The sequence below is a fragment of the Crocuta crocuta genome, unplaced genomic scaffold, assembly GCF_008692635.1.
Source record: "Crocuta crocuta isolate KB4526 unplaced genomic scaffold, BGI_CrCroc_1.0 scaffold1153, whole genome shotgun sequence".
Lineage (NCBI taxonomy): Eukaryota > Metazoa > Chordata > Mammalia > Carnivora > Hyaenidae > Crocuta > Crocuta crocuta.
Genome location: NW_027527464.1, coordinates 1 through 10521, shown reverse-complemented (window position 1 = coordinate 10521; position 10521 = coordinate 1). Strand labels below are relative to the sequence as shown.

At 41.4% G+C, this 10521-nt stretch overlaps 1 protein-coding gene across 8 annotated transcripts in view; it reads right to left on the bottom strand.

Annotated features, from left to right (window-relative positions):
* LOC144231329 (DLA class I histocompatibility antigen, A9/A9 alpha chain-like) overlaps nt 1–177 on the bottom strand; it is a 3583-nt gene extending 3406 nt beyond the window's left edge. For 5 of the 8 annotated variants that reach the window (XR_013335067.1, XM_077763755.1, XM_077763758.1 and 2 more), the window contains exon 1: nt 54–176. Coding sequence is in view for 7 of the 8 variants with exons in the window: in XM_077763755.1 (XP_077619881.1) it covers nt 54–117 (64 nt within the window). In the remaining variant the exon portion in view is untranslated. Of the gene's footprint in view, nt 1–53 lie in introns of all 8 variants that reach the window. The other 3 variants (XM_077763785.1, XM_077763793.1, XM_077763777.1) reach the window with 2 other exon arrangements.
* Nucleotides 178–10521: the final 10344 nt, after the last annotated feature.

Below are 10521 nucleotides of genomic sequence, written 5' to 3'. Positions count from 1 at the left end.
CGCCGGGCGGTCCCCTCGCTCCGGAGTCCCTTTCTTCCGGATCCCGCACTCACCCGCCCAGGTCTGGGTCATGGCCAGGGCCTCCGACAGCAGCAGGAGGATGGTTCGGGGTATCATGACCCACTTCTTCAGGGTCTGGAGAGAATGTGAGTCGCAGCTGGTACCTGGGGCGGGTGCAGAGATTTGGTAAAGGGAACCGTGGTGCCGCTGATTGGCTTCTTCGGAAACTCGACACCAATAGGTGTGTGAACTGAATCGTGTCATAAGTATCCAGGCAGAAATACCTGACCCTGGTTGTAGAGAGGGAGAAGTGGAGATGGGGACTCCTCAACGCCGCGCTGGGGCCTGAAGCCCTGTGAGCCAGGCCCAGGGACCTGGGACTTTGCCCGGACCCCCTCACCTACTTCACAGAGAGCTCTTTGTCACACTGTCGACCTGAGTCGTGGCCCAGGAGCTGTGTGAGTCAGTGATTCTTCAACATTTTGTTCTCAGGTTGTCTATACAGTCTTACAAATTACTGAGGATCCCAAGGATAATTGTGTGTCTATGGATTATATATATCAATATTTACCATAAACAGGTTTAAAATTTATTAATTCATTTATGGTCATATTGATAACCCATGGCATGATAACAGAAATACTGTCTTCATGAAAAAGAACCAGTTCCCCAAATAAACAGGGTAGTGTGAAGAGTGAATTTTGTTGTATTTTCCATTTTTGCAGGTCTCTTTCTTGTCTGTCTCATTAGAAGACCATTGGATGTTCAAATTTGCTTCTGCATTTATTGTATTGTTTGGTTGAAGTAGTTTACAACCTTGAAAAAATATAAGAATAGTGTGTTTCATAACCTTTTCAGATAATTATGAATATTCATCTTTGATACTATATTAAAACTACACAAGTTGTACTCTCTCTGAAGTAACTTGCAAACTGGATCCTGAAACAGCATCATTGACTGTCTCCTTCTGTGTTACATTAAATCCGTAGGCCCATCTGTACATTGAATAGATCTTGTACTAATGCATGATTGGTTTTAAGTAAGTGTCATTTCACTATTTGATATAGATAGTATGCCTTAGACCAGAATGGAATTATCAGAAAGTCACATTTGTTTTAATACTACCACAAGTCCCAACAGAAAAGTTTGTCGGTATGAAAAGCTGTCAGGCTTATTGGTGGATCACAGGTTTTCCAAAGTCCTGATTTTCCCTTGAGAGCTTACTTTTTATCAAGGCAACAAGTACTGCCAGCTGTCTCATGTGAGCTGATTTTTGTGAAGGGAAAAGTTCATGTCCTTTTTCAAGAAACCATCTGCCAAATATCCTGGCTTAAATAATCCAAGTTTCTGTGTCATTCATTCTGTCAAGTACAGATGGCATTCTGTAAAAGAAACACACACACAAAACTTGCCAGTTAAGATCATGGAGATTATTTTCCTTTGGGGCTTAGGGATGTAGCAGAAGTGCTATATAGCCCAAGTGATTATGTAACACGTTTAGTATATGTGCTGCCGAAGCGAGCACTGTAACACATCACATGTTTAAAATGTAGATATAAGGGGTGCCTGGGTGGCTCAGTCTGTTGAGCATCTGACTCTGACTCTTGATATGGGCTCAGGTCATGGTCCCAGGGTCGTGGGATCGAGTCCCACGTTGGGCTCTGCACTGAGTGTAGAGCCTGCTTAAGATTCTCTCTCCTTATCTCTCTGCCCCTCTCCCCTGCTTGCACTCTCACTCTCTTTGTAAAAAATAAAAAAATAAAGAACATGTAGATTTTAGAATATTTTGGTAAAGATGATAATTTTTAAGGTTCAACAAGGGCGTTTTAAAGTGAAACTAATATGTTTTGTTTTTGTTTTTGTTTTTGTTTTAATGGAAGTAAGTAGTGGTAAAGAATAACAACTATTGTAGTTTGGACCTATAACCTCCATTCTGGCCAAGTTTTACCTCACTGTGAATGCCAACATAGCAAGAAGACAAATACTGTATATGTACTAATATGAAATTAGTTAAAAAAATTTTTTAATGTTTTATTTATTTCTGAGAGAGAGACAGAGACAGTGTGAGCAGGGGAGGGTAAGAGAAAGAGGGAGACACAGAATTGGAAGACAGGCTTCAGGCTCTGAGCTAGCTGTCAGCACAGAGCCCCACGCGGGGCTCAAACCCACGAACCGTGAGATCATGACCTGAGCTGAAATCGGACACTTAACCGACTGAGCCACCCAAGCGCCTCAGAGTCCATGAGGTTTAAACTATTTTCAGGGGCTCCTGGGTGGCTCAGTCGACTAAGCGTCCGACTTCAGCTCAGGTCATGATCTCACAGTTTGTGGGTTTGAGCCCCGCTTCGGGCTCTGTGCTGACAGCTAGCACAGATTCTGTTTCTCCCTCTTTCTCTGATCCTCCCCTGCTCACGCTGCCTCTCTCTCTCTCTCTCAGAAATAAATAAAACATTTTTAAAAATTAAAAAAATAAATAAAACATTAAAAATAAAAAAAACGCAAAAACCTCATGGATTCTGTGAAAGGGCCTCAGTGACTTCAGGTGTTCCACAGAGCACACTTTGAGAACTGCTGCTCTGAATAAACCTGTGAGGGTCTCGGGGCGCCTGGGTGGCTTAGTCGGTTAAGCTCCACTTTCGCTTAGGTCATGATCTCGCAGTTCGTGGGTTCGAGCCCCGCATTGGGCTCTATGCTGACTGCCAGCTCAGAGCCTGGAGCCAGTTTCAGATTCTGTGTCTCCCTCTCTCTCTGACCCTCCCCTGCTCATGCTGTCTCTCTCTCTCAGAAATAAATAAAACATTAAAAAAATTAAAAGAAAAGAAAAGAATAAAGAAAAACAAAATTTCTGCACAAAGATACAAACATGTCATGATCAAACTAAAAGATGTAAAATCAATTTTGACAGACAAAAGGGTAGCATGCTTCAGTGTTCTCCAGCCGAAGACCACCAGGAGCAGCTGTGGGCATTCAAGCTAGATCTATTACTTGTTGCAGTGAGAGAGAACACATTCCTTTGGGGTCATGAGGCACCTTAATATGAAGGTGTTGGAACCTCTAAGGACATGAGCTTTGGATGGGTGTTTTGGGGAGAGTCTCTGGAAGCTGGGGCACACTCCTGATTGCATGTCATCAGGACATGTGGGCAATTCTATGCTTGACCATCTCAGTGAATCTCATTTCTAGGCAGGACAGACCAGAGTGACGATAAAGCAGTAAGGGTAAAGAAGCAGTGATTGCTCACATTAAGCAGCACAGGGAGACGTTGGGTATTTTGTGGGTCATACAGTACCTTGTTTTTGTCCGTAATTAGACAAAGTGTGTCATGGTCTCCGAGTGTCCTTGTGTGATGCTGATGTCCTGTGAGATGACTGGTCATGTCCCAGGAGAATAGCTTCTGACCACACTGAGGCNTGACGATAAAGCAGTAAGGGTAAAGAAGCAGTGATTGCTCACATTAAGCAGCACAGGGAGACGTTGGGTATTTTGTGGGTCATACAGTACCTTGTTTTTGTCCGTAATTAGACAAAGTGTGTCATGGTCTCCGAGTGTCCTTGTGTGATGCTGATGTCCTGTGAGATGACTGGTCATGTCCCAGGAGAATAGCTTCTGACCACACTGTCAGTGTGACCACCAGCTGTCAGTGTCAGACCTGTTCCCGATGTGGAGGCTGCTGTTTCTTCTCTATTCAATTCCATATTTAAAAATAGCTACAATTCATTAAAAAATTATTAAAGAATTGGTGTTTTCATTTCTTTGGGTAAATACCCAAGAGTGGAATCATTGGATGATGTGGCAAATCACTATTTTGTAAACAGTTGAAAGTGTGTTTCAACTGTAATCAAATAAAAAAAACAACAACAGAAAATAGAAAATAGAATCAAGAATATTAGAAAACAATTCAGAAAGGAAGCAATGAAACATCAAACGAATATATTGGTGATAAATTTACATAAAGAAAAATGAGAATGTGGATAAGAAATGGGAATAAAACTTAGAATCTATCAACTTGGGAGATTGAAGGTAGATGATGAGAGTGTCTAACAGATGGTTGGGAAAATACACCATCATAAAGAATTATGGTAGTGAAAACTGGTATAAAGTTAAAAAAAATTTTTTTAATGTTTAATTATTTTTGAGTGAGAGAGAGTGTGTGTGTGCAAGCGGGAGATGGGCAGAAGGAGAGAGAGAGAATTTGAAGCAGGCTCCAGGTTCTGAGCTGTCAGCACAAAGCCTGACACGGAGCTCAAGCTCATGAACCACGATATCATGACTTAAACTGAAGTCAGATTCTTAACCAACTGAGCCACCAAGGTGCCCCACTGGTATAAAATTTTTAAAAGGTTCTTCTGAAAAATGTCTCCACAATCTACATCTGCTTATATTGTAACACAGATATTTTCTTTTAGGAGTTTATTTTAAGGAGATAATCACATTGTTTTCAAAAGTATATTTTCAAGGATGTTTCTTGAATTGTGGTTTATAAAAACAAAGAACATGAGAGACTCTTGAATGCTGAGAACAAACTGAGGGCTAAGGGGGTGGGGGAAAGGGGAAGGGAGGTGATGGGCATGGAGGAGGGCACTTGTTGGGATGAGCACTGGGTGTTATATGTACACCAACTTGACAATAAACTAAAAAAAAACAAAGAACGAACTTATCTAAGTGCTATAATCAATATGATGATGGTAAGTATAAAGGGTGGAATATGTCTCAGGCATTGTCACCATGTGATGTACGCAAAAGGTCAAAGTTAATCATCAAAGTAAATCCAAGAGGTACCCCATAGGGGATCCCTTTGTACAGACAGGGAAAGGGAGATTCAGAGGAATAAGGAGGTGGTGGAACCAGGGTTAAAACCAGAAAGTTTGCACTCGGAGGCCTTGTTTACTTGTCTTTCCTTGGTTCCCTGTCCATCAGGAGGTGGGTAGGACTGTGCACTCCATGCAAGTGAACTATTGCAATGTTTCCAAATGTTCTGTGTTGGGAGGCTGTTAAGCTCAGAATCTAGGAGGACATCAAGTGGCAGAGTAACTTATCTGCTCAAATCAAACTAAAGCCCATCATCCACTGTACATCTCAAGGAATCCAGTGGCTCAGGATCAGCCGGACTCCATACAAAACTAAGAGCAAGTGTGAGACCCTGGTCATGTAACACTGGCACTATCATGTGGGAGATGAACATTTAGCAGAAATGACAGAGATAAATTTAAGTCACTCCTGAAATAAGTGGTGTATGGATAAAAGGTCATGATATCATGAAAGCTGATGACCAGGAGACCTAAAGGTCCCCTACCACTAGTATCAATTATATCTACAGTATGTAAAAGACATAAGGATATGAAACAAAAATACAATTATACAGTGTATAGAATAGGAACTAGAATAGAATAGGAAAGAGCTCTTGGAAATCAAGAATGTGACCATAGAGGGGTGCCCGGCTGGCTCGGTTGAGTGTCTGACTCTTGATTTTGGCTTGGGTCATGATCTTGGTGGTTCGTGGGTTTGAGCCCCATATTGGGTTCTGAGCTGATAGTGCAGAGCTGCTTGGGATTCTCTTTCTCTCCCTCTCTTCCTCTCTCTCTGTCCCTCCCCCATTTGCACTTTCTCTCTTAAAATAAATAAATAAACTTAAAAAAATATGACCATAGAAATGAATAATTTAGTCAATAAAGTGGATGATTACAGTTGTACTTCCCCAAGGTAGTACAGTCAAGAAGGTGATGGCAGCAGGAGAGAAGATCTGTTTGGTTCTCAATCAAGAGACTCCAGTAAGTTAATAATAGTAGTTTTAAAACGAATGGAGAGTATGACATGATAAAAAACAATTTCAACAATATTCCTCAGAGTTGACAGGGAAAAAACACATGTTGAAAGACCAACCCAAATTAGTATTTCTTTTTTTCCTTCCAAGATTTTACTTAAATTCAAGTTAGTTAACAGATAATGTAGTTTTGGTTTCGGGAGTAGAATTTAGTGATTCATCCATCTCTTACATATGAAACCCAGTGCTCATCCCAACAAGTGCCCTCCTTACTTCCCATCACCCATTTAGTCCATTCCTCCTTCCTCCTCATCTTCAGCAACTGTCAGTTTGTTTTCTATGTTAAGAGTCTCTGATGGTTTGCCTCCCTCTCTGTATCTTATTTTATTTTTCCATCCATTCCCCTATGTTCATCTGTTTCACCTCTTAAAATCCACATATGAGTGAAATCATAAGGTATTTTCCTTTCTCTGACCGACTTATTTTACTTAGCATAATACACTCTAGTTCCATCCACATTATTGCAAATGGCAAGATTTCATTCTTTTTGATGGCCGAGTATGTTCCATTGTATATATACCACATCTTTATCCATTCATCGGTCAATGGGCATTTGGGCTCTTTTCACAATTTGGCATTTCACAATTTGGATAGTGCTGCTATAAACATAGGGGGTGCCTATACCCTTTCAATCAGTATTTTTGTATTCTTTGCATAAATAGTACAGTTGCTGGATTATAGGGTATTTCTATTTTTAAGTTTTGAGGAACCTCCATACTGTTTTCCAGAGTGGCTGCACCAGTTTGCATTCCCCACCCCAACAGTGTAAGAGGGTTCCCCTTCTCCACATCCTAACCAACATCTATTGTTTCCTGAGTTTTAAATTTTAGCCATTCTGACAGGTGCGAGGTGGTATCTCATTGTGGTTTGATTTGTATTTCCCTGATTATGGGTAATGTTGAGCATTTTTTCATGTGTTTGTTAGCCATTTGTATGTCTGCTTTGGAGAAATGTCTGTTCATGTCTTCTGCCCATTTCTCAACTTGGATTATGTATTTTTTGGGGTGTTGAGTTTGGATACTAGCTCTTTATCTGATGTCATTTGCAAATATCTTCTCCCATTCTGCTGATTGCCTTTTAGTTTTGTTGATTGTTTCCTTTGTTGCACAGAAGCTTTTTATGTTGATGAAGTCTCAAGATTCATTTTTGCTTTTGTTTCCCTTGCCTCCAGAGACATATCTACTAAGAAGTTGCTGCGGCTAAGGTCAAAGAAGTTGCTGCCTGCGTTCTTCTCTAGGATTTTGCTGGTTTCCTGTTTCACATTTAGTCCTTTTATCCATTTTTAAGTTATTTTTGTGTATGGTGTAAGAAAGTGGCCCAGTTTCATTCTTCTGCATGTCTCTGTCCAGTTTTCCCAGCACCACTTGTTGAAGAAGAGACTGTCTTTCCTGCTATGTCAAAGATTAGTTGACCATATAGTTGTGGGTACATGTCTGGGTCCTTTATTCTATTCCATTAATCTATGTGTCTGTTTTTTGTGCCAGTAGCATACTGTCTTGATGACTACAGGTTTGTAATACAGCCTGAAGTATGGAATTATGATTCCTCTTGGTTTGGTTTCTTTTTTTCTTTTCTTTCTTTTTTTTTTAAATGTTTTATTTATTTCTAGGAGAGAGCGAGACAGCGTGAGCAGGGGAGGGTCAGAGAGAGAGGGTGTCACAGACTGAAACGGGCTCCAGGCTCCGAGCTGGCAGTCAGCACAGAGCCCGACGCGGGGCTCGAACCCACGAACCGCGAGATCATGACCTAAGCGAAAGTCGGACGCTTAACCAACTAAGCCACCCAGGCGCCCCTGGTTTTCTTTTTCAACATTACTTTGGCTATATTGTGTCTTTTCTGGTTCCATACAAATTTTAGAATTGTTTTTTCTAGCTCTATGAAGAATACTGGTGTTATTTTGATAGAGATTGCATTGGATGTGTAGATTGCTTTGGGTAGTATAGACATCTAAGAAATATTTGTTCTTTCAACCCATGATCATGCAATATTTTTCATTTTTAAAATGTTTATTTTACTTTATTAAAAATTTTTAAAACGTCTTATTTATTTCTGAGAGAGAGAGAGAAAATGAGCAGGGGAGGATCAGAGAGAGAGGGGGACACAGAGTCTGAAACAGGCTCCAGGCTCTGAGCTGGCTGTCAGCACAGAGCCCGATGAGGGGCTAGAACCCATGAACCACAAGATCATGACCTGAGCCGAAGTCGGACGCTTAACCGACTGAGCCACCCAGGTGCCCCTAAATGTTTATTTATTTTGAGAGAGACAGAGAGACAGAGTTAGAATGAGTGGGGGAGGGGAGAGAGAGGGAGAGTGATAATCCAAAGCAGTTTCAGCATTCAGCATGGAGTCCAGTGCAGGACTTGATCTCATGATGGTGACATCATGACCTAAGCCCAACTCAATAATAGATGCTTAACCCACTGAGCCACCCAGGTGCCCCTGTTTTCCCTTTTCTTTGAATCTCCTTCTGTTTATTTCATAAGTGTTCTATAGTTTTCAGAGTACAGATCTTTTACCTCTTTGGTAAGGTTTACTCCTAGGTAGCTTATGGTTTTGGTTTTGGGTGCAATTGTAAATGGTACCAACTCCTTCATTTCTCTCTTTGCTGCTTCGTTATTGGTGTATGGAAATGCAACAGATTTCTGCACGTTGATTTTTATATCCTGTGACTTTGCTGAATTCGTGTATCAGTTCTAGCAGGTTTTTGGTGGTCTTTTGAGTTTTCTACATAGAATATCATATCATCTGTAAAGAGTGAAAGTTTGACTTCTTCTTTGATGACGTGGATACCTTTTTATCTCTTTTTGTTTTCTGATTGCTGAAGCTAAGACTTCCAACACTAAGTTGAACAGCAGTGGTGAGAGTGGACATCCCTGTAGTGTTCCAGACCTTAGGGAAAAAACTCCCAGTTTTCCCCCCTTGAGGATGATATTAGCTGTGGGTCTTCCATATATGGCCTTTGTGATGTTGAGGTATGTTCCTTTTATCCCTACTTTCTTGAGGGTTTTTATGAAGAAAGGATGCTATAATTTATCAATTTTTTTTGCATCTATTGAGGGAATCCTGTGGTTTTTATCCTTTTTTAAAATTAATGTGATGTATCTTGATTGATTTGCAAATATTTTTTTATTTTTAAAAATTATTTATTTTTCTTTTATAGTTCATTGTCAAGTTGGTTTCCATATAACACCCAGTACNCCTCCCTCTCCCCAACTATTTTTCTCCTTCTCCTCCCCCATGGTCCCCCGTTAAGTTCTCCCTAATCCACCTATACGTGCAAACATATGGTATCTGTCCTTCTCTGCCTGACTTATTTCTCTCAGCATAACACCCTCAAGGTCCATCCATGTTGCAACACATGGCCAGATTTCATTCTTTCTCATTGCCATGTAGTGTTCCATCGTATAGATAAACCACATCTTCTTGATCCATTCATCAGTTGATGGACACTTACACTCTTTCCATGATTTGGCTGTTGTTGAAAGTGCTGCTATGAACATTGGGGCATATGTGCCCCTATGCATCAGCACTCCTGTATCCTTTGGGTATATCCCTAGCAGTGCTATTGCTGGATCATAGGGGAGTTCTATTGTTAATTTTTACCCCATCCTTTACTGTGTTTCTACTGGGGCAACAAAGTCATGTCTACATTGTTTTGAACTGGTCATCGCTTTTCCCAGTCTACGTAGAGCCACCTCAACAGTGAGATTGCCCCAGGCCCTGGGTACCTGGATGAACCCATGTCCTAAGAAAGTGCCCTCAGTGAATGCATTTTTCCTTACCCAGCCTGACATTTTGGCCCCTTGATGAAACACCATCAAAATCCAACCCAGAGGTGCTGCTCATGTTCCTACACCTACATGCTGGTTAGTTCTTGCAAAGCTCCTGAGTGTTGCGGACGAAATGACACAAAGGACAAGACACACACAAAAGACAGACACAGACACAACTCCGGCCGGAGGAACAATTCTACGCAAGCCCCTCTTGCGGTTTATTTTATACCCCGGTAACTGGATACAAACTGAAATCTACAAGATGCATTCCTTTACCAATTAAGGGCAAGTAGCCAAACACATTTCAAGGACAGGGGGGAGCAAAGGGAGGAAGTGACCACAACATGTTTACTAAGAGGCCTGCCCACAACTCCAGCCTTCTCCTTACTTCTAAGGAGGGCATATTCCCTCGTTTGCGAGCGGACCATTAAACTTGGATATTGTGTGCAAGCCTCCTGACAGAGCACCCCGTTTGCAGGCATGCTTTGCCCAGGCAGGGAGCCCCGTGTGCAGGCACATCCCCGCGTCCCTAACCACGCTTTCTTGTGGTCACTGTCAGGCTCCCACATCTCCCCCTTTTTTCTGAGAAGCGGTAGCAAACTGTAAGGCGGCGAGAACGCGTTGTCTATCCTTTTTTAGTTGTTGCCTTCTTCGCCAGCACCGGAAGACTAAAATAATAACACAGCATAAAAGTATTATGAATAAAGTATTCACAAGAACAGTTCCAATTAGGGCAGACACATGTCCAAGAGGGTTCAAATTATTCATCCCTTTCTGTAAATCCCTTAACAGATCGGACCCAGTAATGTCAGGTAGTGTTTTGCTAAATGTAGACAAAATTTTCTGCTCTAACTCTATAATTTCCTTAGTTAGGTTTTGATACCCTGTTAATGACCATTTCACCTTTTCCCAACCTTCACTCATGTT